At 59.7% G+C, this 19,851-nt stretch overlaps 3 protein-coding genes across 8 annotated transcripts in view; 2 read left to right on the top strand and 1 right to left on the bottom strand.

Moving 5' to 3' along the window:
• The first annotated feature begins 91 nt into the window (after nt 1-91).
• On the top strand, nt 92-3,483 carry MRPL55 (mitochondrial ribosomal protein L55). Of its 3 annotated transcripts, none has more exons than XM_059416301.1 (4): nt 92-201; nt 837-927; nt 2,682-2,883; nt 3,253-3,483. In XM_059416301.1, the coding sequence occupies exons 2-4, from the start codon at nt 902-904 to the stop codon at nt 3,403-3,405; spliced, it is 381 nt and encodes a 126-aa protein (XP_059272284.1). In that variant the 5' UTR covers nt 92-201; nt 837-901; the 3' UTR covers nt 3,406-3,483. The 3 variants fall into 3 exon arrangements, with proteins under 3 accessions (XP_059272284.1, XP_059272283.1, XP_059272285.1); XM_059416300.1 differs by having other exon boundaries at nt 94-201; nt 840-927; XM_059416302.1 differs by lacking the exon at nt 92-201 and adding an exon at nt 208-502 and having other exon boundaries at nt 840-927.
• A 1,514-nt stretch (nt 3,484-4,997) lies between these two features.
• On the top strand, nt 4,998-6,937 carry C12H1orf35 (chromosome 12 C1orf35 homolog). 2 transcript variants are annotated; one of them, XM_059416290.1, is made up of 8 exons: nt 5,000-5,203; nt 5,483-5,633; nt 5,742-5,787; nt 5,867-5,949; nt 6,063-6,135; nt 6,222-6,310; nt 6,482-6,610; nt 6,693-6,937. In XM_059416290.1, the coding sequence occupies exons 1-8, from the start codon at nt 5,110-5,112 to the stop codon at nt 6,775-6,777; spliced, it is 750 nt and encodes a 249-aa protein (XP_059272273.1). In that variant the 5' UTR covers nt 5,000-5,109; the 3' UTR covers nt 6,778-6,937. The 2 variants fall into 2 exon arrangements, with proteins under 2 accessions (XP_059272274.1, XP_059272273.1); XM_059416291.1 differs by lacking the exons at nt 5,742-5,787; nt 5,867-5,949 and having other exon boundaries at nt 4,998-5,203.
• A 728-nt stretch (nt 6,938-7,665) lies between these two features.
• ARF1 (ADP ribosylation factor 1) overlaps nt 7,666-19,851 on the bottom strand; it is a 14,292-nt gene continuing 2,106 nt past the window's right edge. For all 3 annotated transcript variants that reach the window (XM_059416296.1, XM_059416299.1, XM_059416298.1), the window contains 4 exons: nt 9,426-9,610; nt 9,228-9,338; nt 9,027-9,151; nt 7,666-8,914 (listed from right to left, as the gene is read on the bottom strand). In XM_059416296.1, the coding sequence (XP_059272279.1) occupies nt 8,753-8,914; nt 9,027-9,151; nt 9,228-9,338; nt 9,426-9,573 (546 nt within the window). In that variant the 5' untranslated portion in view covers nt 9,574-9,610 and the 3' untranslated portion in view covers nt 7,666-8,752. The remainder of the gene's footprint in view (nt 8,915-9,026; nt 9,152-9,227; nt 9,339-9,425; nt 9,611-19,851) is intronic.

Raw genomic sequence — 19,851 nt, 5'->3', positions numbered from 1 at the left:
GGTACGTCATGGAGCCGCGCCGGCCGCCTGCGTCCGGCGTAGTAGCGCGGCGCCGACCTTGCACCGCCCTCAGGGCTGTCATCAACTCCACGCGACGCAGCGCTCGCGGATGACGTTGAGGCGGGGCCGTGGGTGGACTGGGTGGCGGGTCGGCCGGGACGCTGGGGCTCGGCGTTGCTGCGGAGCTCAGGCAAGGGGCAGGTGGGTGCGATACGGGGTTTTCCCGACGGGTGGACCGGGCCCCGCCGCCGGCGTCTTGTCTCCCAGCCTCTCCTTTCCCTCCGGGTCGCTTCCGGAGGCGGAGGGAGGGCCGCGGACGCCCTGTCTACGCGGACCGGGAGGCCTGTCTTCGTGGGCGGTCGGACGCCGGGGGTCGCGGGCCGTCGGCGTCCCGGCTCCCCCGCCATCCGGATCTCGGCGCTCCGAGTCTCCCCCGCCGTCCGGCCCCCGGTAGCCCGAGTCTCCCGCCGTGTCGACCTGGAGCTCGGCCACGGTGCCCCGAGTACGTCCCGTTGTCCCGACCCCGCTGTATGCTGGGGAAGTAGGTAGTCTGGAGAAGCACCCACAGTGTGTGTTCCACTCTGTCCTTGAGCGGCCTCCCCCACTCCGTGACCCGCTGGAAAGGATCTGTAGCGGGCCACGGGGTTCCTGACGCAGAAGTTTGGGTGAACGGCACCTCTAGACTGCAGGTGCGAGTGGGACTGGCAGAGACCCGACGACGACTCCCCCGTGCGAGACGCACTTGGGTCTATGGCTCCTAACGGGCTGGGGTTCCCTGGAGGTCAGTTTGGTGGGAATCCTTGTCTTTTCAAAAGATGTCTTCTTTCCTTGCCCAGCAGGTTGCCCACCAGGCCAGTGGCTGAACCTGAGCCTCCACGTGCCACAAGGGCCCTGAGGAGGAATGGCCGCCGTGGGCAGGCTGCTTGGGTAAGCAGGGGTTTCTGGGCCCCTGGGGACTGCCGTCATGGGGCCATCTCAGGGGAGCCCTCCCAGCCAGTGTGTTAATGTGGAGCAGATGGAAGCCACAGCAGGCTTGGAGGGTGGAATGAAGCGGTTTGTGAGTCCTCGGCACCAGACACATGGTGCTGGTGATGTTCCTGTGGGATCCTGCAGCCCAGCCTGGCTCTGGGTCCTCGCAGAGGGCCATGCCTTCCAGCTCTTCCCCCCAGAACTGCCCCCGTCCTGCCCTTCCCCTCACCGCTGGCCTCCCCAAGATGAGAAGTATGGTGTGGCCACAGCGTTGTGGAGAAGCAAGCCGGGGGATTTCTAGTGGGTCCTGTGGAATCTGGGAGATATGAAGAAAGGGGTGGGCCACATGAAGCTGTGGGTCCACGTGGAGCTAGGCAAGGGACTCTGGCTGCAGAGCCCTCGTCCCAAGACAGATCCTGTTCAAGCTGCTGGAATGGTTCCGGCCCCAGCCCGCCCAGCTGGGCTTCTCAGGGGTGGCCGTGTCTCGAGCTCCTGGGCACTGCCCCCCACCCAGCCTGCCTGCTGCAGGCTTCCTTGGTGCTGGAGATTACCACCAGTCTCCTGTCTGCATCTCCATGACTCTTCTGGGGTCTTTTGTCAGAATCGACTCAGGCACCAGTGACAGCTCCGGGACTTCCCAGCAAACAGGGTGTGTTCTTCCTGGTAGGACAGCAGAGTCTGGTATCCCACACACACCCTCACTCGGCCATAGGGGTTGCTGGGAAGTGCAGGGTGTGGAGGGAACACCCCCAAGGTAGGTGCTGCTGGGCTGGAGCTCCACGGCCGCAGGGCACTCAGCCAGGCTTTCCTGTGAGCCGAGAGGCCCCAGAGCATGGGGATGTGAGTAGAGCCAGTGGGAATGGTTTGGGTGGGACATCTTGGCTCTTGCTATGCCTTAGCAAAGGCATGTGGTGGATGTCTGCCCCTGGAGTAGCCCACCGCCCCGGGGAGCTCTGGAATTGTGCCTTGTGACAGCCTGGGGTCTGAATCCATTTGCAGGAAAGCCAGGCTGGAAGGGACGGGATTGCTGTGGGGTCGCTCTGCAAGGCAGATGGCACATACAGGGCTTCTTCCCCTCCTGTCACCTCCTGGCAGGCCCCCTCCCCACAGGGCACCTGATGTGTGCAGGAAGGGCAGGTGTCTGCCATGCTGGGGGGTGGTTGGTGGGGGGGACTGCAGGTGTCTTGGTCTGCTCAGGCTGCCCTCACAGAACGCCATAGGTGGGGCAGCCCCCCTCCCCAGGTCTGGAGCCTAGAAGTCTTGAGTGCAGGATGCCAGCAGGCTGGGTTCTGCCTTCCAGGCTCAGAGTCCTCCCGGGGGAGCTCTGCTCTCTGGCTCTGGTAAGGATCCCCGTCCCAGCATGGGGGCCTTCAGGACCTCACATAATCCTGATGTCATCCCGTGGAGGTTACAGCTTGGATGTGCAAGGCTGGGGGAACGCAGAAGTCCAAGCCACAGGACAGGAAGTTGTCTCCTGCCTGATGCTTGGTCCCCTAAGCCCACTGGGGTCCTAGCTGCTGACTTCTGATCTCACTCGTCTGAAAGTCTCCTGCAGTTGCCCCAGCGGTCTCTTCCATGGGGCAGAAGCTGTTCTGACCAGGCCCCACTGCAGTATGTGTCACTGTGTGTCCCCATGAGGGCTGGCTGGCGTGGGCGCTTTGGTCCCAGCGGCAGCCCCTGACCAGTGTGTGTGTGTGTGTGTGTGTTTGCAGCCTGCTGCGGCAGCCCGTGTTGACAAGGTATGCTCTGGTGCATGCCCGCCTACATACATCCTCCTGGCAGGCCGACAGCAACAGGGCCTCGCTCACACGTGTGCACCGACAAGCCTATGCACGCCTCTACCCCGTGCTCCTGGTCAAGCAGGACGGCTCCACCATCCACATCCGCTACCGGGAGCCACGACGAATGCTTGAGGTGTGCCCGTCGCCCCGCCCGCACTCCCCTGGGGCGCAGTCTTGGCAAGCTGGCCTGTAGCAGCCTCCCCTCCCAGGGCTTGTGGGCTCCGGAGCCACGGCAGCCATGAACTGGAACTGCTGAGTGAGGAGAGGGACAAGGAAGAGTGGGGTTCCCTGCACGGGTCAGGGCCAGACAGCAGTGGTGTGTCTGCTGGGTAGCAGTGTTGGGGAAGCAAACAGAAGTGTTTGCTGAAAGATTGAGAGCCTTGAGGGGAACAGAACCCAGCAGAAGATAGAAACTCTCACCCACACCATGGAGAATGAGGTGCAGGAGACATGGGCAGGGCCCCAAGCCCTCTGAGTGAGCCGTGTACATGTCCCTCCTCAGATGCCTGTGGACCTGGACACCCTGTCCCCAGAGAAGAGGAGGGCACGGTTCCGGAAACGGGAGGCCCAGCTCCGAAAGAAAGAGAAGGAGGAGCCAGAGCTCAGTGATGACTTTGACATGGAGCAGTACAAGCGGTTTTGGACAAAAAAGTGATGGGTCTGGAAGCTGCCTGCGTGGGGGATGCGATTTCGGGGATGGTGTGTCTTTACATGGTGTGTTCGCAAAGCCGTCTCCACGTTGCCTTTCCTTCTGGGCCAACCAAGCCAACCAGGTTGTCTAGAATTGGGTTGGGCTGTGGTGTTTGCACGAGGCCTGAGGGGTATGCGGGCCACCAGTGTAGGAGGAGGAAGGGGAACCAGAGCCAGCCCCCATGGGCCCTGGAGCCCCCTCACCCTATCCCCCCTTCAGCCTCAGGACACGAGGGGCTCTCCTGGCAGAGCACAGCAGCTACAGGGATGGGGTGGAGGAGCGGGGTATCTGGGAAGACAGCACGGGTGGACTCTGCCCCTCACCGGGGCTCCCAGCTGCTCCCGGCCCATAGGAGTAGGGGTGTTCACTGGCAGCAATGACAAACTAGGCTTTCTGTGGGCACTTGCCATTTATCTGCTCTGGGGTGGGTTTCCCCTAGCCAGGCTTCTATGTGACCAAAGGAACATGTTCTAACCTTTGCAAGTGTAGCCAGCATGGCCCAGGCCCAGGGCTGACCTGTGTCCTGTTCCAGGCTGTTGATCCAGGCTGCGTCTCTGAGACCTGGGGCCTGTATTGCAGCTGGGAAGGACGTGCGGGCCTGACAGAAGAGGAAGGAAGGGAGGTGGCTGTGTCCCTGGCTCCCAGGGACAGGTGTTGAGCTGGTTCACCCAGCACGCTGCCACCACCGGTTCTGGGAGGCGCCCCTCGACCTGGTGATTGCTCGATGTGCAGAACAAATTACACACCACACTTGTGGGGAACTGGCAGCAGGGGATAGATTGGGCACAGAACGGGCACGTGGGCACTGGCAGTCACAGGCAGGGTGTTGGGGATAGGCAGTTGCTAAATGGCTCACACAGAGGGATTCTGGCAGAAGCCACGCCACGGGGCTGTGGCCCAAGCAGGCCTGACAGCGCTCACAATGCCCAGCTCTGTGTAGGAACCTGTAGCCCTCCTGAGGGTGGGGGTATGAGCACGGGTTCTCGCCATACCGGGTGAGGCGGACGGGGACCCGAGGGCCTGTCTGCAGAGCTCTGGGAGTCCTTCCAAGTGTCCCGAAACTTCCTGTCCACGGACCCCAATCCCTGGCCTCCACCTATAGCGGGGACGATGGCAGGAGGGGCAGCAGGCTCCGAGCTGACCCAGTTTTGCCCAGCACAGCCGCTCCCCGTGGAGGGGCGCACCTGGGGCTCCACCTGCCCTCCTATGCTGGCGCCCCCGCGGGACAGCCCAGACACGGGGGCGAGTGGAGGCTCCAAGGCGAGTTGGTGCACGACAAGGGCGCTTCCCGTGGAGCCCGGGCGCCGTGGGCCGGGACCTCGGTGCAGCCGCGCTCTCTGCGAGGGCACGGCCCCGGCACACGGCGCACCCGCCGCACCCGCGGAACGCAATCTGTGGACCCTGCATGGTTGCACCGGCACTGCTCGGCGACCAGGTCCGCGCCTTCTCCCGGCAGGGCGCGGGCGCGCTTAGTGGCCGCGGGGGCGGGACCGGAAGCCTTGCGCAGGCGCGCCGCGGCGGGGCGCGGAGAATGCCGGACCTGCGAGGGGTGACGTCACGGCGCGCGACGCGGGAGCGGGTGCCGGGAGCGGGTGCCGGCGGCTGCGCCGCCCGGGGCGGCGAGGCCAGGACTTCGAAAGGCCGGGGGCCCGCGGGCGGCTTCGCATCATGTTTGGCTCCAGCCGGGGCGGCGTGCGCGGCGGGCAGGACCAGTTCAGCTGGGAGGACGTGAAGACCGACAAACAGAGAGAGAACTACCTGGGTCAGCGCGGCGCCGGGCCCGGGGGCGGGGGTTGGGGGCTCGAGGTGCGCGGGAAGCCGCGAGTGTGGGGAACGAGAGGCCGCGGATGCGGGGAGCAGGTGCACGGGGAGCCGCGAGGCGGGGAGCGAGGGTCCGCGGGTGCAGGGAACGGGGCGGTAGGGGTGCCTGGTTGGGGTGAACGAGGGGCCGCGGGTGCCGGGTAGCGCAGGGTTGCACCTCCGGGGGACGCTGGAGGCGCGCCGACCCGCCGGCCGAGCCCTGGGCAATGCTTCCCCGCAGGGAACTCGCTGATGGCTCCGGTGGGCCGCTGGCAGAAGGGCCGCGACCTCACCTGGTACGCCAAGGGCCGTGCGGACGGCGCAGGACTGAGCCGGGAGGAGGAGCTGGCGGCCGTGCGGCAGGCGGAGCAGGAGGCACTCATGGCCGCGCTGTGAGTGCGCCCCGCGGGATCGGGGACGCCCTTGGGGGGCGGCGGGCATGGAGGGGCGGGGCCCGGGTGCGGCCCGCAGCCCCTGAAGTTCGCCTGCGGCCCCCGCAGAGGCTACAAGAACGTGAGGAAGCAGCCCACGGGCCTGAGCAAGGAGGTGAGGGGGACCTTGCGGGGGGCGGGGGGCGCGGGGTTCGGGGTGGAACTGCTGCGAGCGCCCGCGTGCCCCCGCACAGGACTTTGTGGAGGTGTGTAAGCGGGAAGGAGGGGACCTGGAGGAGAAGGGAGTGGACCGGCTGCTGGGCCTGGGGAGCTCCAGGTGCGTGGCGAGAGGTGGACAGGGCGTGTTGGGCTGGCGGAGGCAGCACCTGGCGGAGGCGGAGGCCGGGCCGGTCGGTCTCATCGTGGGGGTTCTCCCCCGCCTTCCCACAGCGGCTCGGCAGGCCGAGTGGCGTTGTCTCGTGAAGACAAGGAGGCCGCCAAGTTGGGGCTGTCGGTGTTCACGGTAAGTGCCCGTGTCCCGCGGGGACCCCCACTTCCCGCAGAGCACCCCGCCCCCCGACACCCAGAGTGAGTGACCTTCCTCCGCAGCACCAGCGCGTGGACAGCAGCCGGCCAGGCTCCTCACCAGCCTCAGCTAGGAAGAAGCCTCGGTCAGAGGAGGACAAGGCAGAGCCCGGGTAAGGGCTGCCTCCCCGCCTGTCCCAGGGTCTCTGGGTGCATTGGCTGCCTGCCCCAGAGGGCGGTGCTCCGATGGGCCCCGGGCAGGGGGAGGGCAGGTGTTGCATGTTGGATGGGCTGGCTGTGGGCACCTGCGGTCCAGACCTGGTGATGAGGCCGTGTGCTCACAGCCCAGAGAGCCACAAGAAAAGCAGGAAAGAAAAGAAGAAGAAGAAGAAGAAGAAGAAGCACAAGAAAGAGAAAAAGAAAGACAAGACACATCGGAGCAGGGTGGCCTCACCACTGTCCACCTCTGCAGGGTAGGTGGGCCTCTGCCTTGGGGTGGCCTGGTGGGTGGGGCAGGGCATCTTCCCACATTCAGGGCATCCCTGGTCTTCCCAGATCTGGTCGCCGCAGGCATGGCTCTGACTCAGACTTGGACTCCTCACCCTGTTCCAAGAGGCAGCGCCGGGACCACAGTGACTGAGGCCTCCCCACCCCCACCCCCCAGCCTCAAGGCCAGCAGCTTCCAGAGCGAGTGCCACCCAAAGAGGACGCACTGGGCCTGGAAAGAGCCCATACAGCCGCTTCTATTTTTCTTTCACTCACTCTTTGTACTGAAATAAACTTATTTTAAGGAAAACGTATCTCATTCTCCAGGCAAGGTGTTGGCCCCATGTTCTGGTACCACCAGCCTGAAATCGTTGGGAGGGGGACTTCCCTGTGCGGGTGTCCTGCAGTCCCACATGGGCCTGGGCCTGATGCTTAGATTGCAAGGGGTACAGACTTGTCTCTGTAGTGTCTCTCCCCGCCCCCCCACCGCCCCGGGGACCTGCCTGCTGAGTCCTCTCTGCTTCTCCTGGTTAAGACTGGGCCTTCTGCCACCTCTGCAGGGGGGTGCACACAGAACCAAACTAACCCTTACAACCAACTGGAGTGAGGACAAAACCCAGGCTGGGTTCGTAATTCCAAAGATAACTCTGTCCTCACAACCCTGACCCTGGTCTTCAAGCTGTTGGTAGAGGTGAATGATCCATGGTGCAGGCCAGACTGGGCCAACAGCCTTACCAGGCTGAGAAGCAAGGACTGCGGAGGGAGGACCTTCAAGGAGTAAAAAGGGCATGTGGCAGCATCAAGGGGCTCAGGAACAGGCCGACTAGGGTGTGTGCCTGTTTGCAAGCAGGTGTGCACCACGGAGGATGGGCATGGGAAAGAGAAGGCAGCCTGCACACAGAACCCCTCCAGCTGACCTCGAGCACAGCCTGGCACTGCCAGGACTCGGCCAGTGGGAACTTCCAGTCAGCTGCACGGCCCTGGTCCCTGACTAAGGACCCGCACCATGGGCTGCTGGCACCCAAGCACTGGAAAGCCATGAAATAGTTAAGACGTTTTATTCTAGTTGCTATAATTACAGTGCTTGTTTGTCGAAATGAAAACTGAAAACAGGTATACAAAACAGTTGATTACTAATCGTGTATTGAAAGCAGTAAGAGGTTCCACGACACCAAATAAACCAGTTCTGAGGATTTCCCCAAGATAAAGATTAACAGCTCCAGCTTCTTCAGTGTTTATCAAAATACAAAAGAAAACAGTAGAGGTCGTCGTTTCGATGGCAAATCTGACCCTTGCAGGCTGAGGGAGTGAAAGCACATGTAGACGGGGGCTCCGGGGGCTGAGGCTCTAGGGTGACCGGCCCGCCCGCCTGCACTCCTGCTAGTGAGACCCCAGGCCGCCCAGAGCAAGCCAGAGTGCCACGCAGACCCAAGGGAAAGCCGGGGTCTCCCCCTGAGGGGTCTGTGAGCGCTGGCCGCAGCCGCCAGCCTGTCTCCTGGGCAGCTGGGAAGCACGAGCAAGCAGAAACGCTAGGGGATGCAGGATGACCCAAGACAGAGCGAATCACAGGGACCCTATGGTGACCATGCAGAATGGACCATGGCTGGTTCTGCCCCGTCGCACGTTCCCAGCGGGAAACAGACCCCTGGTGGACTGGACTCCGGCCACCGCTGCAGAGCCAACACTGGGCATGGTTCTCCCTTCTGTAGGTTCGAGTGTTCTCCTTATCCTGTCTTTTTAACTATTTAAAAAATGCACTGAGTTCGGGTTAAAAACCCACCACCCAAATGGATCTCAACACAGATCAAACGCCCAAGGAGGTGTGCCAGGCTGGTTGGACACAGCGACTCCTGGAGGCCCCGTGTGCCTAAAACCCCTTCTCAGTATTAACAGTGGGTTGATTCTCTGTTTACAATAAAAAAAGCTGAGTACTATTGCATAGGAGTACCAGAAACTGCCTCGTTGGGAACAACAACTATTTACATTAAATAAGAACCCGGCTGCAGGCTGCATCTGCACATTTACAGCATGGGGAAGCACACTGTGACCGACCATGGAGACAGCTTCTGGCACTCACACCACATGAGAGTAAAGCAGGGTGGAGGAGGGAGTGGGGTGTGGGGCGCGGCTCACTTCTGGTTCCGGAGCTGATTGGACAGCCAGTCCAGTCCCTCATAGAGCCCATCCCCGCTGGTGGCACAGGTGGCCTGAATGTACCAGTTCCTGTGGCGCAGGGAGTGCAGCCCCAGCTTGTCTGTGATCTCCGCTGCATTCATGGCGTTGGGGAGGTCCTGGTGGGAGAGGCCCGGGGGACATAGGTCAGCACTGGGCAAGGACCCCTGTGCGCCTGCGAGCCCCACACCCACCCGCATTTGCCTGCCGATCATGCGCATATGCACACACCTGCTTGTTGGCGAACACTAGCAGGACGGCGTCCCTGAGCTCGTCCTCTGCCAGCATCCTCATGAGCTCCTCCCGGGCCTCGTTGACGCGCTCTCTGTCATTGCTGTCCACCACAAAGATAAGACCTGCGGAGCCGTGGGCATCAGGACAGGCAGCTAGGGCACCCCAAACCCCTCAACCGGCTGCAGCACGCCCACTCACCCTGCGTGTTCTGGAAGTAGTGGCGCCACAGCGGCCGGATCTTGTCCTGGCCGCCCACGTCCCACACGGTGAAGCTGATGTTCTTGTACTCCACAGTTTCCACGTTGAAGCCTGTGTGAGTGGGACCCAAATGAGCCTTCCCCAGGCCCCTCCTCCCCGCACCAGCCCCGCCCTGGCCCCTCAGCATGCTCCCCTCACCTATGGTGGGGATGGTAGTCACGATCTCGCCCAGCTTCAGCTTGTAGAGGATGGTGGTCTTCCCTGCGGCGTCCAGCCCCACCATGAGAATGCGCATCTCTTTTTTGCCAAAAAGGCCCTTGAAGAGGTTGGCAAAGATATTTCCCATGCTGTAGACGTGCGGGAGGAACACTGGCCAGAGAAACCTGTAGAGAGAGCAGTCCCCGGATTCCTGCCTTCTGTGTGCAGGAGCAGCATGGGGCCCTTCCTTCAGCTCCCGCCAATGCACAGGCCTAATCCCTCAAAGCTCACAGGGCCCAGGCAGAGGAAACCAGGCTCCCAAGCAGCAGAAACGGAGTCCTTCCCCCTGGAAGGGAGAATCTGGGGATCTCAGGACAGGGTGACCAGCATTGGAGGCTGCGACGCCCATTTGGGCTCGAAGACACAGGCCACGTGGCAAGGGGATACAGAGCGCCCTGACATGAAAGCGAGATCCTCAACACCCATCCCAGCAGGGACACAGGCCACGGCCAACCATCCCTGACGTGCTGAGAGCTTAGCACTCACCGCCACGCAGGACTTGAAACCAGACCCCACCTGGGCTCTCGGGCAGCACATCAGCCATGAAGTCTGAGGAGAAGCCTGTCCGGCAGGCCCTTCCACCCCAGTGAGGAGGCAGCCCCTAGGCCGCAGCAGGGTCCCCTCAATTCAGAGCAGAAACCTGGGCCTGAATCAGGTCGGTGGGAAGGCACTGGTGGTCATGGCCACAGAGAGAGCAGTGCCACCCACAGGTCCCCATTCCTACCCCCAGGGCACAAGACAGTCCTTTCACTCTTCAGCAGTGTCCTTTCCACACACGGACTTGGCAGAGATGATCACTCACTCAAAGGCAGACTGCCCAGGTATCCAGGTTTTTGACACCTGGCGGAAGTCAAGTAGCAGGGTGTGGAGCAGCCTTCAGACAGAGAGGAGGGTCTGTGTAGACAGAAAACCAGCTGGTCCACAGCAGGCACTGGCCAAGTGCTCCTGAGGCCGGGAGGGAGGCCTGCCAGCCACATCTGTCCCAAGGAGCAGTCAGGAGCTCCCCAGGCCTTGGAGAACGGACAAGATGCAGGCCCAACCCACTGCCCCTCTAGGACAGGCTCGGGGGGTGTGGTCACCAGTGAGCACAGGGTGAGCACACGCACATTCCCACTCCCACCGCGACGACAGCCAACACACCCTGGCCACAGCCGCCCGTCAGCACCGTCCCAAGAATTGACAAGGCGGGACATTCCTGTTTTACTTGGTGGCTTTGATGCCCAGCAGAGGACTTCATAATGGCTTCTGTGCCCTTTTTTCCAGGTGTTGCTAAAGATTTTAAGTCACATCTACACCCAACATGGGGCCTGAACTCACAATCCTGAGGTCAAGAGTGGCACGCTCCACTGACTGAGCCTGCTGGGCATCCCACTTCAGTGCATCTCTGACCTGTTTTTATGCTTTTGAGGGTGAGCAATACTACCTATTCAAAACATTAAAATCTAAAATATTCTTTACTGTAACATTTCTTTTTTCTGCAGACAGCCCATTTTCCTCATAAATACAGAGAATGAAAAATTCTCTGAGAAACACACTTTCAATGTCAGTTCTGCCAAAATCACTAATGAAGAGATGCCCAACCCCCAAAGACAAAAAGAAAAAGGGGTTGATAAGTTCTGGAAGCCAAGGCCAAGTGTGCTTGGGGGTCTAACCTTGTGTTCTTCCTCAGCTCTGCAGGGAAGGGACCTTCCTGGACCAATGGAATGTGGGCTCTGCTGCCTGCATCCAGGTGAGCAGGTGTGAGCGTGTACCATGCTGGACAGAAGGACAGAGCATGCTGGACAGGCAGGCACACTAACCCGTGGATGGGCACAGATACCTGCAGCCTCCAGGCCAGAACCTATGCTGCCTGTATCTGTAGTACCCACCACTGTTGTACCCTAGCTCCCTTTAAGACGCTGCCAGCAGGGGGGAAGGGGGGAAGCAAGACAGAAGACTACTTAAAAAAGGAAAAAACAAACAACCCCCCCGCATCCACACATGGCCCCAGGCACCGAGGTGGGGGATCTGGTGCCATGAAACAAGGACAGGTCCATGGCCACCTGAGAGCCAGAGTAAGACAAACACACACAACAATAAAAAAGGATGGGGAGCAATTTCGAAGGCCCACATCTACCTGCACATGGTGATGTCTTTTTAAATACAACACCAGAGGCGTGACCCATGAAACACATAGCTACAAACTTCGACTCTGGTCACGACACTGTCCAGACAACGAGCAGATAAACCGGACTGCAAGAAAATTAGTGCAAGATTAAAGGCTGTCATCAAAGAAATACCGAGAAGACCAATGACAACTCAGGAACAAACAAGTTTCAATTGTATTTTAGAACTGCAAAATGGCCGTGGGGGGAGCAGCCCCAGGTGGCTCCGGAGGTTAAGCCTCTGACTCTTGGTCTCAGCTCAGGTCTTGGTCTCACAGTTGTGGGATGGGGTGGGGCTCTGAGCTGGGCATGGAGCCTGCTTAAGATTCTCTCTTCCTTCCTCCCTCTCCTCTTTAAAAAAAAAAAAAAAAAAAAAAAAAGGCCAAGAATAAAGAGAAAAGTACTGTAAGATGAGCCAAAGACCAGACATTTCCCTGAGGAAGATCTACAGATGGCAAATGAGCACATGAAAAAATCTCCTCCAAGAAATCCAAATCAGAACGAGCTGCCCATGATGCACCTACTACCAAGGCCCAAACCCACAACACTGACACCACCAGCTGCTGAGGATACCTCGCAGGTGGCTGTGTCCTACAAAACCAGACACTTTCCTCACATAACAAAGGAGCTGCGGCTGCGTCCACAACGCGTCCTGTACCTGGGCATTTACAGTAGCTTTACCCAAAATGCCCCAGTCAGAAGCTCCCAGGCTGTTCTTCAGAAGGACAACGCCTGCCTGCACAGACTGTGCTCCACTCGGACCACCCTGCTGCCAGCACTGCAAAGAAACAAGCTCCCCACCACCAGAAGATGAGGGTGGGAGCGGAGTCATGTGGCCCCTGGGGGAAAGAAGCCCATCCAAGCACGCCACTCACCCTATAATTCCGAGTGCAGGCAGTGTTCTGGAGAAGGTGGGACTGTGGAGATGGGAGACACACCCCTTGATGGGCACCGGGGGACATGAGGGAGCCCAGGAGGGCTCAGGACTGTAAGACCATCAGTCTGGGTGACCCTGCAGGCATGGGCACACGTCCTTCCACACTTGTCCATGCCCACAACACGCACACCATGGACAGTTAACCCCCGTGGAAAGGAGGGCCTCCAGCTGATGGAGTGTCAGGGTGGATACATCAGCTGGGGCGCGATGGGGACCGGAGGGTGGAGCTCCCTGTTCCTTCCCCTCCATTCTAGGGTAGCCAGAAACTGCTCCAAAACCAAAGCACACAGAGAATTCTGGAGAAGAAACCCTTCAATGTTGCAGCTCAGGAGAGCAGACACCTCCAGACTGAAAGAGCCTGGCATACAAGCATGGAAACAGACGTACTCAGGGGACAATGACACCAAGGGTCTGAGTGCTTTATTCAAGTGACACAGCAATGCTTCCAACCAGTAGTCTACTCACAGGCCAAACAGCAGTTCAGGGGAGGGGCAGAAGGATGGAAGGCCAGAAATGCACACCTTCCCGACAAGGTGGCCACAGGGGAGGGGAGACTGCCCCAACCCTGGAGGAGAGGAGGCACAGAGGCAGACTTCCAGAGAACGGGTACATGCCACGTGCATGGCTAGAACAGGGGGCTGGGCCATCCGAGAGCAGCTGGGAAAAACTGGTGACAGGTACCAACCAATGAAAAGAGAACACTGTCCTTTTTCCTCTGGGGAACCATCAGCCAGTCACCAGCTGGCTCAGTCCTGCTACCACTGGTATTTCAGCTAGGGAGATCTGGGCGTCAAGGGGCGACCCCTATGCCCCAGAGCAGACACACTGAGGAATGGTAGCACACTCACCACAAAATACAGCCATGAGAGAGCCAGGACGGGGGCCATGTCTGGGAGGCAGGAGAGGGACTACGACTTCTACCTGCTTTAGCGCCATCGCATCCTGTTCTTACAACTCAATACAAAACCCAAAGGATTCGGGGGTGACCCTCCCCAGCCCCCATATGGGCAGAAGGACCACCTCAGGGCAAACCTGCCCACACACAACCCCTGGCTGGCTGGGCTGTGCTGCACCTTTATTACCAAATCCGAGAGCCCCCAGGAGCTGGGGATGAGTATGAAGTCTTGGGTTGAAGATGCCACTGCACACAGCAGTTGGGTCTCCACAATGCCTCTAGACACTTCTGTACCTGCCACACACCTGGTCCAGGGACCCTGGTAGCTCCTGGCCCGTCCCCAGCACCATCTACCGTTTTGCAAAAGGTCCGCATCAATGGCCAGGATGATCCCATGATGATCCTCTCGGAACAGGGTCTACTGTGCAGGACACTCAGCCAAGGTGCCAGGCCACACCTGCTGCCTCCAGAGTCCCTTCAACTCCTGTCCAAACCTGTCTTTCTTGTTTCCTGCGACGATCCTCTGCACCCCTGTGCCATGAAAACGTGGCCTTGCTCCTAAGGGCTCCCTCCTGCCCAGGAGCTGGCGCCAGTCCCACAGCTCTGTGGGAAGGACCAGAAACAAGGTAAAGCAGAAAACAGGTGACCTACGTTCTCGAATGCAAAGGTCTACTGGCCAGAGGCCCAGGCCCACAAAGGGGCCTCCCTGGTGAGGCCAGTCCAGTGAGATAAAAATGCGGTGTTCCACGACACGAATATCCCATGAACAGTGTGGCTGCAGGAGAGCTGACACTGTGGCCTGCACCTGTACCCGCGGTGGCCCCCCACCCCGAGAAGCCTGGGAGGGGTCAGGATGAGCCAAGCCATGGGAGGTGGCTGCCTGCACAGTCTCCAGCAGGGTTGCCAACAGCACCTGCACGACTCACCATCACTAGCATGACAACACCCCACCTGGAGTGCAGCAGAGAGGAACATGTGACCCAGGGGCAAAGGTGCGAGGGTCCAGTTCCACCCTGTGCTGTGCAGGGCGAGTTCAGAGGGATGAACCCCCACTTGAATGGCAACCTGGGGGACTTGGGGGCGTTTCCCCTTTCCAGCTCTGTCAGAGTCAAGTACATTGAGGTAAACGTGCAGCTCTGCCACCACACAGTCGGTTCTAGTGCCTCAGGGGAGAAACATGAACACGGCACAGACTTCCCCACAGAGCTGCTAGGCACAGGGGCTGTTTTTTACGAGGTTCATCAACAGCAACTGCGTTCCAGCAGTGAACCCTGGGCACAGGCTGTCTGTCACTCAGAAGCCCAACACACCCCGACATGCAGAATCTCACCATGGATCACCAAGAATCTGCCGCACACAGCTGTCCACACGCCAGCAAACACAGCCTCGAGCCGTCCCCACCGGCAAGCCCAGCGCACCAGTCTATGGCTTGGGCTCCTCCTCCATGTCGTCCCTGTGCTAGGCATATGCACTGCACAGCCTGGCACAGCTGTGTCGACACACTCACGGGGAGAACATTCAGCCTGGCACACTCGACGGACTGGCCGTTTCCCACCCAGCGCCATGCACCTGACAGACACGCACTAGACTTCCAAGTACTCAGCACAGGGGTCCTCGGGTCGGGGCACTGTGCAAAATGACCACCACATCCCTCACGTCCCACATCTGCAGCTGATCTTCCCGTGAGGAGGATGTGGGCAGTCTCCTCTACCAGGCACCTCAAACACCCTCCAGGCCTGTCTGCCAGTCGTCACGCTGCACCCCAGGTCCCAGGACAGCCTCTAAGTGCCATCACCCACTTCCCCCTCTGCCACTACACATGGTGGCCCAGACTGTCCTGCTCTGCACCCTCAGGCCAAGTTCAAGAAGAGCCTGCTGGAGGTGGCCCACCAGGCTTTGCCAGCAAGGCACAAGGGCCAACCCCAACACCGACAGGGGTGGGGGAGGGTGGGGGAGGTACCCCAGGCCCAGGAGGCCAGCCCCGCACTCCGCACCCTGTCTCTTGAGAGCTGGAGGAGCAGGGCATCACCTGGCAGGTCTGACTCAAGGCACAACCAGTGAGTGTCACGCTCTGCCACAGCCACAAGTAGCTCTAACTGTCCGTGCAGCTGTCACAGGACCAAGCACACCGCAGAGTCTCTAGCCACTGCCTCACAAGGCACAGGTGGGAACAGCCCCACCACACGTAATGCTCCTCACCACCAGCCACAAAGACCAAAACAGTATCTTCAGGTTCTGCTTAACACTTTCCAACCCAACTACCCTCAAAACACCTCAGCCAACTGTGTGCCAATGACCAGCCAGCCTGCAGCTCAATGTACACAACACACACAGGAGGCCACGGAACACAGGTCACGTGGCCTCCAACTGGAGAACGGACGCGTGAGATGCACGGTACCCAGCTGCACTGACCGCAGACCAAGCTGAAGGTCACTACGCTCACAGAAGGAGCAGGTGCACAAGAACAGGGCTGGACACAGAGTCTCCACAATGGAATGGGAGTGAGAGAGTGCCGCACATGCCCTCTGACTCCACCTCAACGGTCAGCAGACTCTCAAAGGTGTCTTTCACAGCCAGGTCCCCACCAATGTCCTGAGGCTGCTGTACCTGCTCCTGCACCTTCCCAGAGCGGCCACTGAGCCCAGCACGCAGGCATGGGGTGGGCCAGAGCCCTGAGAGGTCCCTCTACAACCTCCAGAAGAGAGGGAACTGCAGCCGCAGCTCTGGGAGTGCCAGTCTCTCCTGCACATCCACCTGGAATGGCCGGGAGACCCCCCGCCGAGTTCCCCCTGCACATCCACCCAGAGTGACCAGGAGACCCCCTGAGTACTCCCCTGCAAATCCACCTGGAGCGGCCAGGAGACCCCTGAGGCTCTCTCAGCACAGGGAATGATGGCAGGGGGAGGGGTGGTCAGGCCAATCCTCAACCTTGGTGTCTGTCTTCAAGGGACTTCAAGGGACCATTACTGAAAACAGAATTCAGAACTTGCAGCCCCACCTCTTTCTATAAGCAATGGCCTTCCTGAGGACACAGAAAATCCCAGTCAGCGGAGGTTCAGCAACTCTGCTCCAACCCCCAGCAGTTTGGCCCCCTCCGTGGCCCGCTGGGCAGCCACCTCTGCCAGCCCAGCCCAGAGCACTCACAAGCACAAGGGCTCAGGACCCTTTCCACACTGGTCCTGTCCCAAAGCTCACTGTCTTTATGGGGACTTCTCATGTCTGCCCACCTATGCACCACCTCTTCCTGCCTCTGGCCACACGTGGGACCCAGGACAGCCCTGGTGCTGAGGACCCCTGGCTGACATGCCTGCCCGTGCCATCCTCTGTTTGGAGGCCCTCTGCAGGTCAACTGCCTGCATACTCCATACTCCCACTCTGGCACTACCCCCTCCACAAGACACCCGCCCCACAGACTCTTCTCCTACTGTCCCCCACACTGAACCCCTGACCTCCTCCTACTGTCTTAGGCCCAAACCCCACAAAGACCCACCAACTCTCTGTGTGCCCACTCATCTAATTCACCTGCTTCCAACTGCCTTCACCTCTCCCTCTGAAAGGCACACCTCTGCGGACACCCCTGGGCCCTGGCCCCGGGCACCTCATCATCCCTCTGGCTTCTATCCACCAGCAAGGGGCCTGTGGCCTGCTGAGCAAGGCAGATGTCAAGCTGGGGTCCTCAGAGAGGTCAGGGCCGGCACCCCGTAGCTGCAGCGCACTATGCCACCATCTCGAGATGGCAGCCGGCACAAGCCGCATATGCCTTGGATGGCAAAATCCCACCCTGCTGCTTCGTCTGTCACGTCCTGGGGACCACGGGACAGTGAGTTATCATCACACGGGTGTAACTACACCACAGACTCCAGGCGCTGCTGCAAGAGCATGCCATAGCAGGGGCACAGGAACTGAGCTAGCTGGGGCCTTGGGGCTGCTCCGTCTCTCCCACGGACAGAGAAAGACTCCCGCTATGGTTCTCCGAAGAATAAAACACTGCCTCCCTTGCCTACAAGGTAGCAGCGTTCCTGAGAAATATGATCTATGAAAACCACCACGGCAATAACGAGAGCTGCTTCCGTACACAGAACACAGGGACATTCAGGAAGTCGACATCTGTCCATTCCACGAGGTCCCAAGAACCTGCTCTTCCCAGTCACAGAGATTCCTGAAATACCCCTTCTAGGGCTAGGCCCACTGGCTTGCAGGCAGCCTCCCCACCACCAGATGCGCTCGTGCCGGGGACCTCTGTGCCTATGGCTACCCCACCCAGGATCAGACCCACAGGACCCTGCTCCTTTCCACCTCCGCTCGGATAGCAACTGTCTGGAAGCACTGTGCCCAAGTCTCTCCCCAGCCACATGCCTGCTCTGCCCACAGCCAGGGCACCACACAGCCACCCAGCCTTGCACTGTGCCCATGGGCATACCCCGTGGCTCATTTCCCTGGGCACCCACGAGACCACCTGTCAGGGAGCGGAGGAAAACCCGAAGAGCCCATCTACCAAGGCCCAGAGGGATTACACACACACGCTGACAAATGGGCTTTTCCTAAGCGTGTGTCGGTCAGGGACAACCCACCAAGCTAACAAGGACTTCCGTGCTGGGCCAGTCTAACTAGCCCGACAGTCCAAGGAGGTGGCCAGGGCTACAGACACCTGGCCAGTGACTCCAGCAAGCTTGCAGCTCTCAGCGACATCCCTCGGTCAAGGACGTGCTCCCAGGTGCAGGCACCAGGAACGAAATACATTCTCTCCCGTCTCCCCAGAATTAGCACATCTTCCATAGCTTTGACAGAGACAAGCTCAATGTTCTCATCATCTTCAACAAAGTCTCACCACCCAACTCACCAGAATACAGAGCATTTTAAACATAAATCGACAGATTCAGTTCATCAGCAGCCCCATGCTCACCAAACGACGACAGGAAAATTCATAGGGAACAGTTGGCGGCAATTTTTAGGACGGCCTTTGTCCTGAACCCCACAATCTGAACACTTGCCCAGTGAGCTGTCTTAATTCACACACCTCCCAAATGAGACTGGACGCAATCTTGAAATCATTTCCTTGCTATGTGCGCTGAGGCCGACCTGATGGCACTTACAACTGCACATGAGGAGGTGCCGGAGAGCTCTAACCGCCCGGATTCTTATCTGGCTCCCACACCGGCACCACAGAGATGACTCCACATGTGAGACCAAATCCAAGACCCGATGCGTTCTCCACCCGACGTGCCTTCTGGAGCCCCTTCTAGCTTGCTCACGTACCTGAGGACCAAAACTTCCTACATTCCAACTTGACACTCATCAGTGTTTCCACTCCCAATTCCTCAAGACATGGGGGGTGGAGGGGCACCCGGGCTCCCACGAGTTCAGGCTGTACACTTGTGGTCACCGTGGGGCTTTGGGGACATACAGAAACGATGGCCTCCTACACACAATCCCCTTGCTGGTAAAGTTTCCCCGCCTTCCACGCTCTTCTGGCTTCTCCTCTCGTCAGGGCTGTTGGCTGCTGACAGGCCACCAAGCTCCCATGGCCAGGGTGGGCAGGGACCGGGACAGCAGGGCCTGGAGGCACTCGGAAGAGAGACAAGCATCCCTGCATCCGCCAGCCAACCAGCTCACTCAAGGAGGCTGGGGAGGCAGGACGGCAGGGGATGGCCTGACGGACGCCCAGAGAGAAGCTTTGAAGCGTTTGTGTGACCCTTCCTCAGCCAGCAGAGGCTTCCTTGCCCACCTTAAGAACAGTCACAGGGGTGGCACGCTCTAGCAGATAGGGTCCACCTAGGCCGCACAGACTTCCCAGTGATCACAATAGGCACCGAGGGACACTGTGCTCAGCAGAGGGCAGCACCTGTGGGGAGGGGGGGAGTGGAGACCCAGTCCCCAACTCTGCACTCCCCCTGCCTGTGGCTACTCTACAGTTAACCCTCCCAACCCACCATCATCCCCACCCAGGACTCACCTCCCTCACCACATTCACTCACACCCTGGACTCACCTCCCCCATGCACACTCACACTTGGGACTTGAGCCCCCTCCACACGCACACCCACACTGAGGATTCGCTCCACCGCCCCCCATGTTCACTCACACCCTGGACTCACCTCTTCCCCACCTACACCCACCCACACTCTGGACTTGCCCCGTCCCCACAAGTACACTCATAGTCTGGACTCACAGCTCCAACACTCATATTCACACCCTGGACTCAACCCCCCATGCACTCACACTCTGGACTTGCCTCCCCCATCCCCCAACATGAACTCGCTCCTTACACACACACACACACACCCTGGACTTGCCCCCTCCCCACACGCACACTCATAGTCTGGACTCACCTCTCCAACACTCACATTCACACCCTGGACTCAACCCCCCATGCACTCACACTCTGGACTTG

This window comes from Mustela nigripes, chromosome 12, assembly GCF_022355385.1.
Source record: "Mustela nigripes isolate SB6536 chromosome 12, MUSNIG.SB6536, whole genome shotgun sequence".
Classification (NCBI taxonomy): domain Eukaryota; kingdom Metazoa; phylum Chordata; class Mammalia; order Carnivora; family Mustelidae; genus Mustela; species Mustela nigripes.
Note: the sequence above shows the minus strand (reverse complement) of the source record. Positions and strands in the feature narration are given on the sequence as shown.

What these genes read in the sequence shown, in the direction of transcription:
- MRPL55 (XM_059416301.1), top strand. Translation starts at nt 902, where the DNA reads ATGGCCGCCGTGGGCAGGCTGCTTGG. An exon ending in GCCGTGGGCAGGCTGCTTGG is followed by an intron (nt 928 to 2,681) that starts GTAAGCAGGGGT and finishes GTGTGTTTGCAG; the next exon opens with CCTGCTGCGGCAGCCCGTGT. An exon ending in AGCCACGACGAATGCTTGAG is followed by an intron (nt 2,884 to 3,252) that starts GTGTGCCCGTCG and finishes GTCCCTCCTCAG; the next exon opens with ATGCCTGTGGACCTGGACAC.
- C12H1orf35 (XM_059416290.1), top strand. Translation starts at nt 5,110, where the DNA reads ATGTTTGGCTCCAGCCGGGGCGGCGTGCGCGGCGGGCAGGACCAGTTC. An exon ending in CTGGGCCTGGGGAGCTCCAG is followed by an intron (nt 5,950 to 6,062) that starts GTGCGTGGCGAG and finishes GCCTTCCCACAG; the next exon opens with CGGCTCGGCAGGCCGAGTGG. An exon ending in GAGGACAAGGCAGAGCCCGG is followed by an intron (nt 6,311 to 6,481) that starts GTAAGGGCTGCC and finishes GTGTGCTCACAG; the next exon opens with CCCAGAGAGCCACAAGAAAA.